Source organism: Eucyclogobius newberryi, unplaced genomic scaffold (genome assembly GCF_026437365.1).
Source record: "Eucyclogobius newberryi isolate DKJ021-1_F unplaced genomic scaffold, fEucNew1.0.hap1 SCAF_7, whole genome shotgun sequence".
In the NCBI taxonomy this organism is placed as follows: Eukaryota; Metazoa; Chordata; class Actinopteri; order Gobiiformes; family Gobiidae; genus Eucyclogobius; species Eucyclogobius newberryi.
This window is the reverse complement of record NW_027316389.1, coordinates 32,348,866-32,370,787: the sequence shown is the minus strand read 5'-3', so window position 1 is coordinate 32,370,787 and position 21,922 is coordinate 32,348,866. Positions and strand designations below refer to the sequence as shown.

At 39.8% G+C, this 21,922-nt stretch overlaps 2 protein-coding genes across 2 annotated transcripts; one reads left to right on the top strand and one right to left on the bottom strand.

Annotated features, from left to right (window-relative positions):
• Positions 1–351: 351 nt before the first annotated feature.
• prrt4a (proline rich transmembrane protein 4a) lies at positions 352–6,565 on the bottom strand. Its single transcript, XM_072435747.1, has 3 exons — positions 6,381–6,565; positions 4,776–5,350; positions 352–2,415 (listed from the first exon to the last, which is right to left on the bottom strand). The coding sequence occupies exons 2-3, from the start codon at positions 5,263–5,265 to the stop codon at positions 500–502; spliced, it is 2,406 nt and encodes an 801-aa protein (XP_072291848.1). The 5' UTR covers positions 5,266–5,350; positions 6,381–6,565; the 3' UTR covers positions 352–499.
• A 3,681-nt stretch (positions 6,566–10,246) lies between these two features.
• LOC140349479 (transmembrane protein 53) lies at positions 10,247–18,871 on the top strand. The gene is made up of 4 exons (XM_072435827.1): positions 10,247–10,266; positions 13,369–13,656; positions 16,227–16,473; positions 17,134–18,871. Exons 2-4 carry the CDS (start codon positions 13,417–13,419, stop codon positions 17,493–17,495), a joined length of 849 nt encoding a protein of 282 aa, XP_072291928.1. The 5' UTR covers positions 10,247–10,266; positions 13,369–13,416; the 3' UTR covers positions 17,496–18,871.
• Positions 18,872–21,922: the final 3,051 nt, after the last annotated feature.

The following is a 21,922-nucleotide window of genomic DNA, read 5'->3' as shown; positions in this document are numbered from 1 at the left end:
TTCTGATTCCTGACTGACAAACACTTCTTATCCTCTCAAAAATACAGTTTAAATACATTCAAATCAACAGCAAAAGTAATATAATATAAGTAACATTTTAAACAACAACAAACAGAATGCATATTATTCTGTAATAATATTTACCTATACAATTCAACCTTTACAGTTTTTATATTACTGAAAATAGACTGTAAGGCAGTGATTCTCAAACTTATCTCTAAAAATAAATTCTTCAATATATTGTAATTTCCATACTTCTCTTAACTAAAAAGGGCTAACATAAGTCAAAAAGACAAAATGTTGACTATAGTAGGCCTAAACTCTAGCATTAAAACATTTTTTTAAAGGAAACAGGACCAAACCATAAAAAACGGATCCAGGATAGCCAAAGAAGGACCACCAAAATAATGGCCAGTCTGTTTGAGAACCACTGCTTTATAACGCATGCTTTAAAAACATGAGCCGACATTAAGCTCTGTCTGTGTTCCCTATAGCAAGCCTACAGGTCAATAGTGTCACTGCACACGCTCAGAGCATCAATCTGCCGGCACACATTGACAAACTCGGCCTGCACAGCCATATCCCATTCTAACTGCTTACTTTCACTCAACTGTTTGGTCCCAGCCAGCCTAAGGGAGCCCTTACTGTCCTGGGACGCTGTGCTCAGAGTTCGAAACCTCTTATACTGTGACAAATGCGTGATTGCTCTAGGCAGGCTGCTGTGAGCAAAATTGTGCCCCCTATTGGCCCACGAATGAGATCGCACTTTCCCAACTTCCTTTGGCTTTTGGCACAGTTCTTGCGTTGACCCATCGGCGCTTCCTTTCCAGCCAGATCTCTTCAGTGATTGGTCATCTTGTACTTTCTTGTCTTGTTCAATGTCTTTACAAGAAGCGGTGCGGTATATGCCATTCTCCGCCAAACCAGAATTTGCTTGTCGATTTAAAGAAAGGCTTGAAGATGTTTGGAAAAGCCTTGGCCATTCGAATATGCTTTGAGAAAATAGGGATTCACTGTACAATGCCTGGTCAATGCTTCGGGAAAGGTTTATTGGCGATGGTGGACGTAGGTCTACCGTAGAATCAAGCCTATTCAGAGAAGATGGATTCGTTTCCATTGTTATTTTACACATGGACGCCGGCGTTTGTTTTGTAGGTAGTGGTTGGTCTGATATTTGCTTAGATATTTGCCGTTCCACCCCATTTCCAGGAGAATCCATCAGGCAAAGTGGCAGAGTGTCGGACTTTTCTTTGCCAATATTTTGCATTTTATTTTGATCCCAAGACTCATGTGAGGACAGGACGCCCCCTTCCGATTCTAATTCCACTTCTCGTGTAGGGGAAAGCCGATTCCAAGATCCCATTTGAGGTCTGATCAGGGTTTTGATGGAATTCTTGCAAAATATAGGAGGCGTTCCGATTAGCGCTAACCCTAGACATACACCAATCTCGCCAATTCTGCAACCCAATTGGAAGCCCCACCAAGGCCATGGGTAGAAACCTATGTCATTGTACCCGCCATACCCGAGTGAATGCAAGATTGCGTAAAGTTGAAAGCCTCCACAACTAAGCAAAAACACGGATGCAGCTAAACCTGATCGTAAGGCTCGTTGCCAGTTTTCCATTTGGGCAAACGGACACCTTGGCGGCCGTATGACCTCAGGAGAACCTACACTTTCGCAATTGTCGTTCAGTCTGTAAATGTGCTTGCTATCTACTCGCACTAGGCAGTAGAAAACAAAATACGAACAAGAGAGAAAAATTGAAAGACATACAAAGATGCCTTGAGGGATCAGAAGAATTATCGTTGGAAGCTTTGGAAAAAGTTCAAGAATGCCAACGCAACCTAGCGACAATCCAAAATGGAAAACAGACATTGAAATCAAAAAGCACGGTTTGGGTAGCGCAGAAAATGATGGGGATATGGCAAGTGGCAGCGAAATTTGCAAATTCGACCGCAAAGACAGTAGAATAAACGTAGCGGAGAATGCTAATATCAAACACGGAAACGGTAGGGAACAAATTGCCAGCAAAGCCAAAGGTGCAAGGCGATCCTGGAAACTGTAAGCGTCATAGATGAAAATAAAAGCTTGCATCCCGGTGAATGAGAGGACAAAAAAATGGAGAAGGGTGAAGTAGAGGATTCCAGGAGGACATCGCAAAGGCAACGCAAATAGAGAAATAAATGAAACCAGGCCGATCGTGCTGAAGATCGAGCCTAAACCGTAGACTTGTGCTTCCCAGGCCAGACCCCACGTAGCCAGGGCAGAGTTCCAGTCAGAGTACAGGGGGATGAAGAGGCTAAGGCTGAGAGGCAGAGAGAGGTGGAGGGGATCAGATGGGATCAGTGAATCGTCGGTATCGTTGGATGACCGGCATGGAGCTGTAGTTGTGTTCTGGAAATCATTGGATGGATCTGTACCAAACAAAACAAAAAACATGACGAAGTTAGCTGCGATAAGATGAGAAGAAAGGCATTTTACCATCACAGGTGCAATGGCTAAATGGATTTTGTGGTGTGGCTGGAAACATTTGAAGGAATATGTCTTGTCTACAACCAATTTCTGGTGCAAGGTACGCCACCTGCTGGTCTCAATGGAGATGTTATTCCTTTGCCTGGAATGTTCCACCGTATCGCAGTCAATATTTAAATCTACATGTATACAGGAATAGTAAGAATTAGGGCGATATTTTTGGGTGACTAAAGATATCGGCCATGCTGATGGTGATCGATTAATTGAATGTAATTAGTTGAGGGGGAAAAAGCTCCTAAAACTAATTAGAATCCGACTCAAACTGCACTCACAAGACTACAACTGCACAGAAGTTCATTCTTATGTAGGAAACTGTGTATTTTTATGTAAAAGGTAGATTAATTCACAACAATTACCACCATATCTTCTCAATTCTACTGTTGTCCACATAAATCAAAAGAACTAGTCGACTAATACACATTTTGGTCGACTAAGAAACCATCGACCAAGTAATAGACCAAACGACTAAAGGCCAACAAGGAAAAACAAGTATTAATACTTGTTTTTTAAGGTAGTTTTCTTTAGCAATAAATCTAATCAAATGCAAGATAGACCGAGGCTATGTTTAATGTCATACTGTGGAATATTCCAGGCATGGCAATAACTCCACGGAGACAAGCAGATGGTGCCCCTTTTCACTCTCTCACCCAATCAAATGAAATGCCTCCAAAACATTTCTATTTTGACGCTAAACATAACCGATGGCAGCACCCAGTTTTCCTAATCCAAAAATAGAGGAGAGCAAGCGTGTGTGAGTCCATAATAAACGAGAGCATGCAGGGCTGTAGCGGGGGGTTTGTAAGTGGGTCACACACAGCAGAGAAGGGCTGTTGATTAGCCTGTATCGACCTCACTGCTGCTCTCATTCCGACTGGAGGACTATTATTAAGCGCGACCTGCTGATAACGCTTCAATATTTAATCAGAAATAGTGTTGAGGCTCATGCAGCAGAGAATTAGTCATCTGAAGTCATTCTTAATCCAAGTATATATGTTTTCTTTTGTAACAGCAAGCGACAGTGGGACACTGAGTTAAGGGTTTGGACCTCAATTGATTTGGGGGATTTTGTCCCTGATAAGAAACTTCACTCACAACTCAACAGAGACCCAGATAGGAGATTCATAAAATAGTACAAAAATACTAAACTAGTGTGATAAGTGTATGGATGGCTTTTTTTCTTTTCTTTTTTTTCTTTTTCAACAATGCTGTGAGTCTACAATCAGTGTTTGAAAGGTTTACTCATCCCAGAGCCCAATGTTGTGTGTGTCAACAAAGACTCATTGTGACAGACTTGTGTTAATCCTGCAGTGTTTGTGGACATGTGACTGACTTTAACAGGCCGGTGTTTGAGAAAAGGTGAAAACGCTGCATAAAGGGAACTGCATTTTGTCTTCTCAACGTGCATTAAATAGCATCAAAATAATGTGCATTTTATCATGAATTGCAGTTTAATTAATAAGTGCGCTGATTTATATTGCCAAAATCAATATAAGAGTATAGAGTACTATTGATGTGAATTTGAGTAGCGTTATTCCATTTTGATTGTGTAAAAGTTACAGCACTTACTGTACTTCATGAGCTGAACTCAAAGATATGAAACTTTTTCTATGAACACAAAAGGCCCATATCGTTCAAATATTTCTTCACAAATCTGTCTAAATCTGTCATATTGAACAATTAATATTAATAATCCATCCCACCTCACAGGTGTGGCATATCAAGATAGATAGCTGGTGTGCCTTAGGCTGGCCACATGCATGTGTGGGATGCTCTGGATCGGCGTATACTATAGTATATTTGATATGACACACCTGTGAGGTTGGATGGGTTATTAATATTGATATTACTTGTTCAGTAAGACAGATTTTGTACTTGGGGTTTATTTTCACTTTAACCTTGTTTTTTAAAATTGAAGGACATAATAAAAGTAGATCAGTCACCCCTTCTTATTGATAATAATAATAATACATAAATACCACTTATATAGCGCTTTTCAGAACACCCAAAGACGCTTCACATTGTATTATTCATTCACTCCACACTTGGTGGTGATACGCCACAGCTGCCCTGGGGCAGACTGACAGAAGCAAGGCTGCCAATCTGCGCCATCCGACCAGCACCAAACATTCACTCACCCACCTAATCCATACAAGGAAATGTAGGTGAAGTGTCTTGCCTATTTCTTTGTGGTTCGCTCTGGCACATACTGTCATGCTGGAAAAGATTATTCACCCACCATCACCATCACTACTCGCATCTTTCACTTCATTTTCCAGACTATGGTCCTGCTTTGTTGCCGGAGACGTCCATTCCCAGCTTTGGGTAGGTGTAGCTGGAGTCCCAGCAGACGCGAGTAAATCCAAACCTTTGCCGCCAACTGATTCATTCCATGTTTTGGGAGAGGTTGGTTGTTCCACACCATGTTCTGTTGTACTTCCATTTAACTCATATTTGAACGTTTGCTCCTGGGAAGATCCTAGTTTCTGGACATCTTTGGGCATCTCAGAACTCTGCGGGACATAATCTGCATCTGTATATTCACCTAAAACTCCTTGGGGGTCTTCATGTGATGACCATTGCAAAAGTAATTCCAGTAAATTCCTTTTTGCTAATTGAGGTGTAGGAGGATCAATTTGCCTCTTCAAGCGTCCTTCTCCGGGTAATGCCAACGCGTGTAATGAGCCATAGTAGAAAATGGGCATGAAAAGGTAAAGAATCCATAGAGACATCATGGCCGTGTGCAAACTTTCAAGTCACATTATGCTGGAACTGCAACTTGGATATTGAATATTGAAGATGCATCAAGTGCCAAGTGATCTGCAAAAATAGATCCAGAATTATACAACATACTATGAAGACAATTATGGACCAATGGTGTAACAGCACTGATAGTCATGGACCAATGGTGTAACAGCACTGGCAATCATGGACCAATGGTGTAACAGCACTGGCAGTCATGGACCAATGGTGTAACAGCACTGACAGTCATGGACCAATGGTATAACAGCACTGGCAGTCATGGACCAATGGTGTAACAGCACTGACAGTCATGGACCAATGGTATAACAGCACTGACAGTCATGGACCAATGGTGTAACAGCACTGGCAGTCATGGACCAATGGTGTAACAGCACCGGCAGTCATGGACCAATGGTGTAACAGCACCGACAGTCATGGACCAATGGTGTAACAGCACCGACAGTCATGGACCAATGGTGTGACAGTACTGGCAGTCATGGACCAATGGTGTAACAGCACTGACAGTCATGGACCAATGGTGTAACAGCACTGACAGTCATGGACCAATGGTGTAACAGCACTGACAGTCATGGACCAATGGTGTAACAGCACTGACAGTCATGGACCAATGGTGTAACAGCACATGGTGTAACAGCACTGACAGTCATGGACCAATGGTGTAACAGCACTGACAGTCATGGACCAATGGTTTAATAGTGCTGGCAGTTATTGACCAATGGTGTATCAGCACTAAAAGTGAATGACCAGTGTTGTAACGGCGCAACAATTATGGGCCAATGGTGTAACAGCACAACAGTTATAGACCAATGGTGTAACGGCACAACAGTTATAGACCAATGGTGTAACGGCACAACAGTTATAGACCAATGATTTAATAATGCTGACAGTAAAGGACCAATGGTCAAATAAACAGTAAGAAAGACTTCACACGTCGGCCTCACGTCCGACTGGGCTGACACCTGCCATACAGTAAAAGCTTCTTTTATACATAGTTAGCGTGTGGTAAACATGATGTGGTTTTAGTGTCAGAGCATTTGAAGGAAAGGCCAATGCATATTTTAAACAGAAGATAAAACAGCATACTCACATATTCTGCTGCATCGTCGTGACATCTCTGTCTGCAGTGCTCTAAATTCCATCAGCAGTCCAGCCTCTCCGGCACACATTTGAAGCTCTGTAGTGCATTTTTGCAGTCCACACATGGGACAGACCCCTCCTCCTTTAGCCCCCACCCATTTTACTTCATGGCTGCACCGTTCAGACTGGCACTCATATACGCAGGATTGGGGCACTCAAACATCAGGATGAGATAAGGAGAGAGGCAGATCGAGCAAAGAGGAGAATGAGTAAAGATGTCAGGACAGGCAGCGGTGTGTGGGCTCATCAGTGCAGCTGATCAATAAGGGCTTTCCTGTGATTTACAAGTAATGCAGTACTTTGGAAGAAACAATTATGAAGAAGCAACAGCCTCTTTTAGTCCATCACGTTATCATTTTCTTCTCCTGTGGTAATGACCACAGCTGTCCCAGAGTGGACTGAGCGAGATGTGGCACTCATGGTGCTGCCAGAGCCATTTTATGTCATTCTAAAATAGTTTAATATGTAGGTAAAAATGAGAAAAGAAGAACCACCCAAAATTATCTTGAAATAGGTTACATTTAAAGTGGCACTATGTAACTCTTCTTGTGGCGGTGCAGCCACCTGCTTGTCTCTTTAGCAATGTCATTGTTCTGCCTAGAATGTTCCATTTTATGACATTAAGCGTAGTTATCCCTCATGGTGTTGCCAAGAAATATCTTGAATAATGTGTTTTTAAGGTGAGCTGCTGGTTTGCCTCTGCACAGATCTGACCTGTAGTTTAGCCTGTTCACCCGCTTGTCTTCATGGAGATACAGCAGATATTTAATGTCATACTATGGAACTTTCCAGGCAAAGTAATAACATATCAATGGAGAGAAGGTTGGCTGACCAGAGAAGTTGTAATTCATCTTACTCAAGTCACTGCTGAGGATTGTGGGTTAAATTCTCACATTCTTTCATTAGTCTGTACTGTGGTCAGGGTCGGATATGTGCTGTTGCTAATCAGTGGGGGAAATCCAGCCATCGCGTGACCTGATTCAATTTCCCTGCACACTTCTAAAATAGACAACGGTCCACTCACAAAATGCTCTCAATGACCTGTGTTAAATGTAAATGTATTTGTTTAGGATCACTAAATATGCTTTCGCATCAGTATTTGATATTCATAACCAAAAACATAGTGTACAAAAAGCAACACAGCCCTGAATACATTTTTTTGGATTAGGATCATTCTCTCTGCTTTGCTATTGTCAAGGTAATGCAAACAGCTTTTAACAATCTTACCTCATCAAGAACATACCAGGAGTTGTATTTGGTTTAATTTGTTTCTTTAATCCTGTTTACGAGGTTGTCTTCTCTGCTCATTCTCTGAATCCCACAGATTTGTGACGTCAAAGGAAGAGATCCGAAACTCTCTTGTGGAATTTTTAAATTCATAAATGATCACTGTACACCTTCTGTACATTTCTGCCTCAAATCATGTTCATTACAAACTGCATGCTCAAATCAACATGCAGGAGAAGGCTAGCTTTTGTTTATTTCCCCGTCCCTCTGTTGCCCGAAAATAACAAGCAAGTAATGTTTGCTCTTAGGTAAACACGTTATGTTTATGTTATGTTATGTACGAAAGTTCTTAAACACGTTATGTGAAAGTAAAGGCACTAAAGTGCATGTTTAAAGGCCAATCATATTGCAGAATCTGTGTCCTCTCCATGATAGAGGTGTTATTATCCATCCATCTTCTACCGCTTATCTGTCTAAGCAGGGACTCCTAGACTTCCCTCACCGCAGACACTTTCTCCAGGGAGATGTTTTTATTTTGCTTGAAATATCACACAGACATGAACCCTAACCTTCCTCGCATGTATTTTATTACGCGTGATTATATTACTGTGAGCGAGATTGTCTCCTCACAGATCTGACCTGTAAATTGGCCTGGTGACGGCCACACTTTACCACAAAAGTTACATAGTTCACATCATTTTTCAAACCACCAAACGAGCATTAACAGTTAGATCTTCAGTTAGATCACCATGCAAAAAGGGTGACCATACTGACTTCCTGGACGGTGACAGCACAGGAAAGCAGGGGTCCATCCGTGATAAAGGGGCTGCAAGTGGACAATGCAAGGCCAAACACATGAGCTCACTCTGGCTGCAGAAAGTCAATGGGCAAATGATGAGTGTTTGGACAAGTCATCCTCCAACAAGAGCTGGTCAGCAGGAGGCGGTGTCCAGCCGGGAGAGGGGACCGAGGGGACAGAAGGGGTTGACCGGGACCAAGCTGCACAAGCAAAAGGAGCCAACAACACAGACAAGCAGAGGATACTGTCAGTAAGGAGGAGCTATCGAACACAACCTTTCTGTAGGCAAGAGGGCTACTCATGTTTTTATGTAAATGTGGCGTTGGTACGGGTCTATTCAGTGACAAGTCTGTCTTAAAAAATAGCATAGCACAACATATTTTGCCTGTGTCCTACATTAGGTCATAAACTGTACACCAGAACTATCCTAAAATCCACCCTATAGGCATTATTTTCTGCTGCAGATGTAATCTATTTTAGCCGCTGGCGTTTGTTTTCATTGCTTTTATGAATATTTATGGTTTTATTGGCTGTGATAACTCCTGTGATCATCTGTGAACAGTTTTATGGGGCAGAGGCTGAATACCAATAAACAATCTGATCTAGAGCATAAAGATAAAAGGAAAACTGGAAAACAAGGGGAAAGGTAAGATGAAAATATAGGGCATTTGAGTTTATATTTTTGTAGCGCACGTTCACCATTCACTCCATTCATAATTTTTGAGAAATAGATGGTTGGTGCATAGTGTGGAAGTACATCCTGGGGTGACAGTGAGCATATCCTAGTTCTATTAAGACATTTCTGGGGCATTACATTACATTTACAAGTTTCATAGACCTGAATGAAGTGTGAGTAAACTTTTGGCCTTTAGGAGTCTTACCATAGTCGGAACATGGACCTCTGAGTCTCTGTGTTTCTGTGTCAAGTCAGGAAAAACTATGAGCATAATTGCAGTGTATGGACTGTAACCACTCAAATCAAACTATAAAACCTATAAAAAAAAAAGGTGTTCAAATCAACCAAAATATGGATATAACTTAATTCTTAACACGGCCAGTGTTTAAGTGAAAAATCCACATTTGAATGTGTTTTTCTGCTTTTGTTGTCATTAGCTCCGTGTAGATGTGCAAAGTTAGTACAAGAATGCAGTAATAACCAGGGCTTTGATCAGGGCTTGGGCTGAGATTTTTATCAGGGGAGGGTGGTATGCGGTAATGGGAGGCAAATATAGGCTAATAAGAACCCACGTAAAAAGCAAAGAGTTATATTTAATATATACCAAACACTAATACAACATACAGAAATCTGCGCTTCGGACTACTTTTAACCCTTGTAATGCTTATCTTTATCAAAATACCTCACGAACATTTAATCATATTTCTTATCTGTTAATTGCTTTTTTTTCCTTTTCAAAAAAATATTTGCTATATGTCTGTACCCTATAATATCGGTTTATTTATTTGTGAAACACAAAGGTCTATATTATTTGTAAATATTGTTTATATGTATTTGTTAATTTAATAAAAAAAATGAAAATAAACTACAGATCCAGCAGGTGGCGACAATGGGCTCTTTTAATTCCGCAAACGCTCATCAAACTCCAAGTGAAGAAGTCAGAGGGGGGCGGAGCCGTGATGCATTAAGAGGCGGGGCCTAGAGCAGGATGATTTACTGAAGTTTGAAAGTCGGTCATGTGAGGTGAGGACTCTCTGCTCTGGCTCAAGTCATCTATTTATGAAAGATTAGCTCACGTGCGGCATGTCCTGGGAAGGACACAACTGAACGAGCACAACAACAGCCGGGTTCAAGGTAAGAAAGATGTCTGCGTGAGCTCGGTACATGCTGGCTTAGTTTATGCTAATGTTTACATCAACGACTAATATTCTGGGTAGTATGTTACTTTATTTTGTTTGCCCCAAAGAAACTAACTCATTAGATCGTCTCATCGCAGAAAAATCTTTGTTTTAGCCTCGTTTACTTTCATGAATGTAGAGTTTATTCATTGTAGCGCAGCACACTTCACATCAGCTGAATATTTATGATGTCCAACAACCTTCTGTTCAATTATGGTGTTCGACTTCCGGGTTCTATTTACAGAGGACATTATGAGGATATTTGACTATTCAAAAGATGGAATTGTGCTTGTGTGTGTTCCAAAAGGCAGTATTTATTATATCTAATGTTGGTTTCAAATTTTCGTTGCCTTTTTCAAAATGTAAACACACCAAACACAAAACAAAGAACGTGACACCGAGAGAAAATAAACTAAATCAAGACATCCATTAAATAAAACAAATTACGGCACAACAAATGAGCCCCATCAATTTCAGAGTCTTTCTAAAGTCTAAATGTATCGAATGTCAGTTAATTTGGGTCCAGTCCTTGATCGTCCTTTCCTGCTGCCAGGATGGCAGGGCTTTTGAAGCCCAAATACATGTGGTAGTTCTGAAATCAGGTGGGACGGTGGTGTCGAAGACTGTAGCACTTCATTGATCTCAGTCCAATCTTTTTGAGTAACAGGACAGTCCCAAAAACATGGTAATGGTGGGCCTCCTGGCTGCCACATTTTCTCCAGCAGTTGGAATTTCATTGTGAATAGTGGGCACTTTAACATGGTGTTATGAAGAAACATGTTGGTTTCAAGTTTTCATTGCAAAAAATAAGCAACCATTTTGAATTAACAGTGTAGAAGTGTCAATGAATTTGTTACAAATACAATTTTCTAGCCTCAAAATTGTATTTGAGCTTTTTAAAAGTGTAACTTGATAAAGCAGGTAAAAGTTCCAGATAAAATGAATCAACAACCCTGTGAGTAGCCTATTTGTCCAGTAAAATATGGATTTTGCCTTCATCAAAAATGCCAAATGTCTCTTATTCACTAAACAAAGATACTACTACTACTACTAGTACTACTACTACAAAACACACCTTGGTTTGTCATAGTGTTTACAATGTTTTAAACGCTGGAATGGAATTTAGAATGTATTTTCTTAAAAAAACAACACATTTTTTATAGGTTACTAAAACTATAAAATCAGTAACTACAAATATTATATATAATTTGAACGTTTCACTGTGTGTGTAACAATAAACATCTTTGAATCAGAAAATACATGAAATATTTGCCGGTCTGTTATCATTGGAGTTTAATACAGCCTATGAACTGGATTATCCACAGTATGAAATGACTCTATAATGGAACATTAATAGTATTTTGTCAGCATTTCAGTGAAACATCTTGACTAAAGGTGATTTTTTTCATGTTGGGCTGGCCAATGTTTTGTTCTTCCAAAGTCTGAACTCTCTGTGGACCTCACCATTGAACATTGATTTGTTCTAGCAATAGTAGTAATAAGATAAGATAATCCTTTGCTGTCCACACATGGGGCAGTAGATACAGAGGAAAAGGACAGATAACTTATAAGAAGTTTAAAAAAAACACTCTTAATAGAAGAACTCTCATAAACAAAACAAAAAACTCTTATTAGCAACACTCCTCTCATATCTTAATAGGGAATGAAGGAGAAAAATAATAATTATAAAATAATAATAATAAAATAAAGTAAAAATAGCTAGCATAAGACTAAAATAATACTGATACTAATGGTAAGTAAACAAAACACTCTTTATATCAGTTGTATGCACATGAGTATGGCCTTAATTGCTTGTGAGTACGACAGTACCGTAATTGCACATGAATATGACGGTATTGCACATGGTTAAGTCAGTCAATAGTCATAAATCAGTCAATAATAGTTTCCTCTGCAACATTTTGAGGACATTTATGGACGAAAGAAAGTGATTTTATAGGGGAATTTGGGATTAGAATTCACAAATGGAAATGGAGGTGGGGTGCTGCCCGGTGGCCGAGGGGTTAAGACAGAAGCACATGCGTTTTCTCATTGTTCATGTGTGAACACTGAAGAAATGAGTCTGAGGAACAACTCCTCTTGCTCATGTTCACAAAGCACCAGTGGCTGCAAGTGGGTCTAACCAGCTTTACCGGTAATAGTATTATCTGAATCTACTCGTTGTACTTTTGTACTTCTGTGACATCTTTGGGGGGTTGTGTCTGGCTTCTTCTGTTTGTTCTGCAGCCCGGACCCCTGAGAATATAAAAGACAAAACTGCAAAAGGAGTCTCTTAGCATTTTCCAACTAACACCTGATAAGCAGACAAGGCTCAACAGTGACATACTTTATGGACAATGGAGAACTAACCATCCTATGGCTGCACACAAAGCGTTTGGAATTTTTGAATGTGAGCAAAAGTTTATCATTCTCTATTAAAAAGCTGTAATGCTGAAGACATCCAAATAAACCCAACCCACCCAAACGAGTAAAGTGACTGTTGAAGGGTTTTAGTAAACACAAGAGAGTGTTGTGTCTTGTATTGGACTTTGAATTGAATCATGGCATGAATCATTGTCTTTAGTTGCTTTTATTTAAAACAGCGGCCCCTAAAGCTGCCGCATCTGTGAGTCCAATATCAAAACCTAAGCAGTCATTACATAGACACATTGTCCTTTGTGTCATGTACTGATATTGAACTAAGGAACGTTACCCCTTTCCCTCTCGGACTCTGCCGATGTTGGCTGACTCTGCACACTTCATTCTGATTGAGTAAATATTTGTGCCGAAATCAAAGGTTTTGGCTTAGTTAAAACTACAGGCCAAGGACAAGGAGAGACCCAAAGAGGTGTGGAGACACAGGGCCTCCCCTGTCCTTATCTCAGTCTACAACTATTGTGATCTGGAACAATCTTAAATTGGCCGTATTAAAAGTATTAGTTTTTATAATATGTTCCCTTTTTAAAGATTATAGCACAGTGTAACAAAATGTATGTCTATGTCAACTTTATGTCAAAATGTATTCATACATCCATTCATCCTGGTCTGTCTTTCACCCCAGTACAAGCGCTACAGGTGAGGCCCAGGACGTCCCAGGCTGGCCGTAGACATGTTCGCGAGGGCTATTCTGAGTAGAGGCATCAGCACTCAGCGCCTCAGTAAACACATCACTCTGTACGTGAACGAGCGGGCCCCTGCAGTCTCCAGAACCAGCCCGGCCCCCGTAGAAGAGGAACCCCGGCCCCTGCTGCTCATGCTGCCCTGGTTGGGCTCCCGACCGCAGGCTTGGGCCAAGTACTGTGACATCTACTTTCGCTCGGGCCTGGATGTGCTCATGGTGACCAGTGAGGTAAGATGTACTCCTGACCTAAGATGACCCCAATGCAAACAAGCGGATTCTGAACCCTTGCAGAACAAACAAACGGCTGCTTTCTTTGTGATCTGAGACTCTGCCCAGCACTAATCTAAATATGAAGAGCAGTAAAGCTGTCGGAGCAATGGACTGACTGAGACTTGTGACAATTCCCATTTCAAAGCTGAAGCAAAGATCACTAAAATGAGTTTTAGGGACTTTAAGCTTTCTTTTGTGTTTTACATGTCCAAGAGCTTGATAGATCTGTTTATGAGGTGGTTGACAAAAGGGAATAAATGAAGAGAAGTTCCAGCTGAACAATTAAAGGCAAAGTTTGTATTGCATGAAATAAAACGCACACAAAAAATAATGAAGTTTAGTTTCAGGCATGAATCAGTTTTTTTTAACTCCTTGGACAGTTTTTGTTTTACCAGCATGTGAAAAGTGACAGGTGTCCAGCAGAGAGTGTGTAAGGGCGCTGCGCTCTTAACGTGATGGAAAAAAATAACCACATCTAATGTGATTGTATTAATTATTCTATAACTCATAATTTGTGTCATTTATGCCCATGAAGGTTGTTTTATTATGATTATCTCGTCCATATGAGAGTAACATGACTCCAGTGCACTAGTTTTTGAAGTTTATTAGTTACAATTCTGGCCATTCCCAGAATGCACCACCTCATATTTTGGCATAATCACACCTCTTGTCTAGAACTCCTCCTGCATCAATTGCAGATGTGACATAATGAGCTCTGCTGTGCCCACGTTAACGCTGCCTCTGGGGGGAATATACGGCCCTTAATGTAATAAATGAGATCAGAGCTGTAAACATGTGTTACGGCAGTTTCCTGTAAACAATGATCAAGTAAAGAGTAACCAGGCAATAACTTGAAGCAGAAACAGAGTCTCTCGGTCTCTCTCAAAAGGTGGAAGTTTATTCACGTGCACAGTGGATAAACACACTCTCTCTCCCTAAGACAAGGTCGTTCTGTCCCTACCTAACTTTACAATTTACAAAGTACACCTTTTATAGGTGGTAACAAACATAACATAATCACAACCCAAATCAGCTCAAAAAGAGATAGACCAGACTATCACGTCCGTGACGGTTCCAGCTCTCTCTTCAGAGGTTTAATCAAAGACCATTTCCACACCGAATCCGGTCCTGACGCATTAATTGATGATTAAGAGGCGCCGGACAGTAGATATTCAGTATAATCAGGACCTCATATTCTTATCCCATCTGCACACAGGAGAACAACAAAGATATTAATTCCGTGACATGTCATGGCCTAAAACAACAGTAGAATGACATGACTTGACCCATTTTCTGCCATTACACATGTTTGTACAGTGTGAGACTCTGGCACACCGTCTGCGGTACTGTGTGTCCTCAAATGTCCCAGGACTATTTTATAGATTTACAAAAGGACTTGTGCAAAGGTCCAGTCCTTGACCTCAGAGGACTTCTCTGAATACTCCTCCCTCTGAGGTCGGTCTGAATACTCCTCCCTCTGAGGTCGGTCTGAATACTCCTCCCTCTGAGGTCAGTCTGAATACTCCTCCCTCTGAGGTCGGTCTGAATACTCCTCCTGAGTCAGTCTGAATACTCCTCCTGAGTCAGTCTGAATACTCCTCCTGAGTCAGTCTGAATACTCCTCCTGAGTCAGTCTGAATACTCCTCCTGAGTCAGTCTGAATACTCCTCCTGAGTCAGTCTGAATACTCCTCCTGAGTCAGTCTGAATACTCCTCCTGAGTCAGTCTGAATACTCCTCCTGAGTCAGTCTGAATACTCTTCAGAGGTCATGAGTCAGAGTTGAGGACAGATTGAAAAGAGAAACCCCAATGGCTACAAGTTCCCCTGGCCTCAAGGAGGACATATATTTTTCTGTTTTCCTCTAAATGTATTAAATGTTCTCCACGTCTTCTGCTGTGTATAAGGAGCCATATCTGATGTACGTGTGTACCCTGATCCGTTTGACAATATTTGTGCTTACAATTTAACAATGACTCTTATCATAACTTTCATTCCCATTGTCTAACATGTTACTGATCCTCAAGTTTTGGGCCGACTTCATGAAATTGAACTTTCTGACAGGCAAAATGTACTATTTATTGTGGTTTGGTCAAAAACAAAAGGCGCTCAACATTCAAATCAAAAATCAGATCAAATTTGACAAAAACTACCAAATAAAAAAGTTATTTACATTTAAGTCTATTTTTACTACTTAATTTTACTTATGATTATTGTTTTTTTGGTCCTTACGATTATATTGTGACCTGAATAATCAGGATTATCTTTTATCCTAATAATCTAAAGCTTTTGTATGGTGGTTTTCACTACAACTTTCCGGTTCTGGTATTATTTTTTTGTTTTTGTTTTTGCACTGTATAAATTGTGACTATTTACCATTTTTAAATTTGTTAGTTAATTTGCGCTAACGAAGAAGATGTTAAAAGCCATTGAAAAAGCCATAGATTTCTAACCTGCTCATTCCCACCTCTGGACAGTTGAGCACATTGTGACATTGTGTTTCTCTCTGCTTCCCTGGCGTGTCGTGCAGGTCTCTCACTTCCTGTGGCCGCACTGGGGCCTTGACCACAGCAGGAAGGTGCTGGACCTGTTACAGAGTGAGCAGTTTGGGTCCCGCCCTCTGCTCGTCCATGCCTTCTCTATCGGTGCCTACACATTTTCTCAGCTGCTTGTCCACGTGGCCGCTGACGTCGAGCAGTATGAGAGCTTGACCGGGAGAATCAAAGGCCAGGTGTACGACAGCGTGGTCATCGGCACCTTGGAGCACATGGCCACTGGTGTGTACCGTCCACAGGCAATCTGCACACAAACACATTTAGAAACGTAACACTTTGTAAGGCTTAAGTGACTTTTTTTAAAGCTTTTACCCACGTCCTTGTGTTATCTCAACATAAACATACATATTTCATTCAATCATCGATGCATTAATGAACTTAAAGAGACACTGTAACTTTGTTAGAGGTGGCAAGATCCATGGAAATAAAGATTAAATATACTTCAGACCGTCTTTCATGGAGATGGATACATTTTTATGCTACACATTGGAATAGTATAGCAGAAGGAATAATGTTTCTCCTCCAGGCCAAGGATGAGTCAGGTTTGTGGAGATGCAAGCTCACAGGAAGGACACATGTTTTTATTGCATTAAAAAACCTAAAGCAAAACTAAAAAAACAAGGTGGAACTTCAACTGATAAAGTTGTTTGAAGTCATTTGTAAACATTTCGTTTTAATATTATCTTAATTTATAAAAAGGTTTAATTTGCACCACGGTAGTTTTATGTATTAAGTTGACATGAACCATCTGAGCCCGGCTGCAGCAGGCGAGCTCATTGTAATATGTATGCTGTATTTTTAAAACATATTATCTCTTTAAATCTCCTTGTACATTAATGCTGACTTTGAGTGTCCTTTCTCATCTCCCTTTTCTGTCCTCAGGAGTGGGGAAGACCATGTTCCCACAGTTGGAGTGGCTGGTCAGAAGAGTTAGCCTGACTTACTTTGCCCTGTTCAAGAGTCAAACTGTGGACTACTTTAACAGGGGCATAGACACATTCTGGAACACTCCGGTCAAAGCACCATCCCTGTTCTTCTACTGTAAGAATGACCCTCTGAGTGACTGGGAGGCCATTGATCAGCTGAGGGACTACTGGACCAAGAGAGGCATCGACGTCACGGGGAAGAAATGGGAGGATTCGACACACGCAGGCCATCTTAAGAGACATCCAGGAGAATATCTAAGCACCATCGACGCATTTCTGCATTCAGTCCATGTGGGCCAGTTACAGTCCAAGCTGTAGTGTGGCCAATTATGCATCTCATTAAATTTGTTATGAATTAGTTGTTTCATCTTTAAATGTTTGTACTAATTTTCTTTGATAGGACTGTGTTGTGTGAAATGGTGAGGGCAGGCAAGGCCATTCATCATATTGTTACTGTGTGGCACTGAACAATGCATTTAAAGGGGACATATGCTAAGGCTTTCTTGAGATGTCAAATGTTGCAATGCAGTTTGACTCTAAAAATCACTTCGCAGGCTTGTGAAAGTGCTTTACGACAGTTAAAATAACAATACAATATAAATTACAAGACAAAAATAAAAGCATGAGTAATTATGTTAAGATGTAATTAGAATGACAGAAGTGTAGATAAAATGCCTTCACTTAAAGGAACAGCTAAACAGAACCGTTTTTAGCCTCGCCAGATATTTAAGAATCCCTCCAAAGGCCAACACACATGGAGAGTCGGGCACATGTGACAACACAAGCTGCTCTTAAAAGGCTTTAATACAACTCTTTAGACAAACTGACTAAATGTCGGATATAGCACAAGGCTGTGTGAGGAGAGGCTCTGGTTTGTCTTCAACAAGTCCCAGTTGTGGCTCAGGCGTCACAGGAATCAGAGGCTTTAAGGAATGTTGTTTCATTCAACAGATACAAGTGCTTTATTTCATTCCTACCATGAATGAATGTTTTTGAGAGTGAGGGAAGAACATTCGGCCTGTGTGTGCCATCCATATGGAACATGTATTACATTTGTGTCCAAAAGTATCCAGAATCATGCTTAATATGTCCCTTTTAAATCCACCGGAGGGCCAGAGGTTAAGGCAGCTGAAATGAGATACTCCTTATTTGTTTTGATACTAAATGTTTTATTGATTATTTGTCATGACTTCATCTGTTTATTTAAGAGATCAACTCCAAAAGGCAGAAGATTGTACATACTATACATATCTTCTTCCGCCTTCAAAAGTATGCGCCAAAGGTATCCATTTATTGTGTCCATGGCAGTGGTTTTGTGGCCCAAATACCTTGTTCTGAACACACGTGGGATGTCAAAAACATTCCACAATGTGTCCCATACTTCCATTACTTTGCTGTACAAATTTTCAATCAAATAGTGCCTTATAATTATACATGTGGAGCTCAACAGTCTTAGTTGAAAACCTGTGTGTCTGGAAGTAAATTTCCCATTCATTTTTCCCATAGACTTAATATTAAGAATTTTAAGGGCATGGCAAAGGCTAACCATCTGTGTGTGTCCATAATGCAGTTGTTTTCAGTCTAAAAAAACACATTTAATACTTAAAACTTTATGATCTTTCGTCACCACAAAGCTGATTTGTCCCGAGCAAGCTTTCAAGCTTCTAATACTTTTTATTGAAACTGTACTAAACTGTCAACATGAAAGTGCAATATAAAATGAAAATAAAACTAACATAGCATTTTTGGTTTTGTGCATTTTGTCACAATACATTTTATGGTGCCTCTGGACCGTATTCACAGTCGTATTCACTTCACTTTTCACCCATTTTTCATGTTGCAGCTTTATTCTTTGAGAGAAGGTGGTTAGAATTATTTGCAAATGTATTAAAAAGAAAAAAGCACATGATGTAGCTATGACACTCAGAATTGAGCTCAGGTACATGTTTTTCCACTGATCATCCTTGAGATGCTTCTACAACTTATTTGGAGTCCATTGGTCTTAAATTCAGCTGGTTGGACATGATTTGGAAAAGCACACTTCTGTCTATAGAAGGTTCCACAGTAACAGTGATGTCAGAGCACAAACAAGACATGAAGTCCAAGGAACTGTCTGTAGACCTCCGAGACAGGAGTGTATCTAGAAACATGTCTACAGCATTGATGGTTCCTCTGAGCACAGTGGCCTCCATCATCAGTAAATGGAAAAGGTTTGGAACCACCAAGACTCTCCCTAGAGCTGGACCTGGCCAAACTGAGCCATCAGGGGAAAGGGCCTTATTCATGGAGGTGACCGAGACCCTGATGGTCACTCTGACAGATCTCCAGCGTGTCTCTGTGGAGAGAGGAGAACCTTCCAGAAGAACAACCATCCCTGCTGCACTCCACCATCAGGCCTGTGTGGTAGAGTGGTCAGACGCTTCTCAGGAAAAATCACATGGTGTTGAGGTTCTGGAAATAAAGAATGGGAGAAAGTGTGTGCCAAGCTTGTAGTGTCAAAGGTGCTTCTAGTACTGAGCAAAGTGTTTTTTCTTTTCTTTTTTTTAAATACATTTGAAAAGAATTCAAACAACCTTCTCTCGCGTTGTCATGTTGTAGAATTTGTAGAATTTTGAGGCAAATTATGTATTTAATCCATTTTGGACTAAGGCTGTAACATAATAACTGAACTGTACACACACCAAACTCTGCGGTCTTGTATTTAACACAATTTTGACATATTGTACAGAAGAAGTAGAAGTAGAAATTTCAATTATTACAATTTTTTTGTTGAGAATATTGCACGTTCCGGATACACTGTACTTTTTTCCTACGTAATATGACCCAGCGAGGGACAAAGGTGCTCTGATTCCAGAAGAATCACATCTTTTTTTTTTTTTTTAATTTGTTGGCTTATTATTAAATGTTTCATGATATATATTTCTTATTAGGCCTTTATAAATAGTGTCCCTTCCTGCCTTTTGGATAAAAATATAATATTGAACAGTAGATACAAAACAAACAGTAAATAAACTCATCTGGGGTGATATAATAATACATGTACATTCAAGTTTTATGAAGCTTTTTAACCATTATAACCAACAGATCAATATAATTATATTTATGCAATAAAGCAATTAAAAATATATTCCACAGCAGATAAAGAAGCCTATGTCTGCTAGTGCACTGCGAAAATGAAGAGAAACTGGGGACAATTAAAGTGGACGGTGTGGGACAAGTCATGGAGGAGGTGGATGCAAGGGAGTAATCAGTTTAATGTGAAAACTGATGATCTTCAAAATAACATGAAAAGAGGCAAAGTTGCTAATGCAGAAACAATTAAATCCACAAAAGTGAAAATTCTAAAACGGTCGGAACAAAATTAACTTTGTACATGGTTGAACATCTTCTACTTGGAATGCAGGCATGCATCTGCTATGAAATAAGTAAAAGGGTAGCAATATATAAATACGCTATGAATAATAATGGCAATAATAAAAAATGTATAATTAACAACAATACCATAAACTAAAACAAATTGAAAAAAAATAAAAACAATTGTGATGGGCAAAATATGATTGAAAATATATATATAGCAATGGATAACATTGTATATAAAATATATAAAAAATAAACATATTTGTATAATTAATTTAGAAAATAAATAAATAATAATAATAATTAATAATACATGGTATCATAAATATATAAAATAAAAATAAATAGAAAGAAAGAAAGACGTATATGGCCTACTAAAATGCATTAAAATACTGGTGTTGGTTTCGGTTTATTTTATTTTTATGTATCAATGTTACTTAATTCGTTTGTTTGGTTTTTAATTTATTGTTGTTGGGGGTTTTTTATATATATATATATATATATATATATATAATAAAAAATAAAAAAGTAAAAGTGGACAGTGAAAGTATTTTGATTGTTTTTGCCTAAAAGGTTTTTCTTGGGTTTATTAGTTTCTCAGTGAGACATTGTGTTCCTAAACTACAAGTGTTAGAACTGTCAAAGATTTGGTCACTTGGCAAAGAACTGTCAGAAAGTGAGAGTGGAAAGAAACGCTTCATGTGCAGAAGAAGTGAAAGTTACGAAAGGGAATGTGCAGAACAATTTAGAGATTGGGACGACGGGGATATCTGAGGCTCTGGGAACGCAAACTGTGTCATTGACAAGACGGCATCAGTTATTCACATAGCAGGAGTAATAAACACCATGGCTGACGTCCAATCAAAAAATGATAGATGGTTCTTCTGCGATTAGAAGTGATAGAGATCATGGAGGAGGTGCTACAGTTGTTAAGATATTCCGTACAGAGAAAAGGAAACGACCGTGAGAATATAGCAGTAGAAATGTGGGACAAAGATGAACCAACAGTAGTTATAGTCTCCGGTTAGATCTATAAAATCGTCTCTGTGTTGAAGGTCTAGATCACAGTAGAGATATTTGGTGTGGGATTACAATAACCATGGTGCAGTATGGGGCACATACAGATACTTATGGTAGTGTGATTGAGGACCTGATGGACGAGTGTGAATTAGTGTGTGATGGATATGAATGATGGGACGAGTACTAGTGTAAGTTTAATGTTGTGAATGGAACAGAATGAGTGCTGGATTTGAGCCTGGAGTCCGATGTTCTTGCAGGAGTAAGACTAACGACCATCAGAACAGATATTACTGTGGGGAGTGACCTCTGCTTTTCTCGGGCCAAGTACAGGTAATACCTAGGGAAAATGCTCAGTTAAAAACAGTTTA

Coding starts and splice junctions, on each gene's coding strand:
- prrt4a (XM_072435747.1), bottom strand. CDS start 5,265: ATGATGTCTCTATGGATTCTTTACCTTTTCATGCCCATTTTCTACTAT. Junction 2,416..4,775: donor GAAAGATGCGAGTAGTGATG/GTGATGGTGGGT, acceptor TGTTTGGTACAG/ATCCATCCAATGATTTCCAG.
- LOC140349479 (XM_072435827.1), top strand. CDS start 13,417: ATGTTCGCGAGGGCTATTCTGAGTAGAGGCATCAGCACTCAGCGCCTC. Junction 13,657..16,226: donor TGCTCATGGTGACCAGTGAG/GTAAGATGTACT, acceptor CGTGTCGTGCAG/GTCTCTCACTTCCTGTGGCC. Junction 16,474..17,133: donor CTTGGAGCACATGGCCACTG/GTGTGTACCGTC, acceptor TTCTGTCCTCAG/GAGTGGGGAAGACCATGTTC.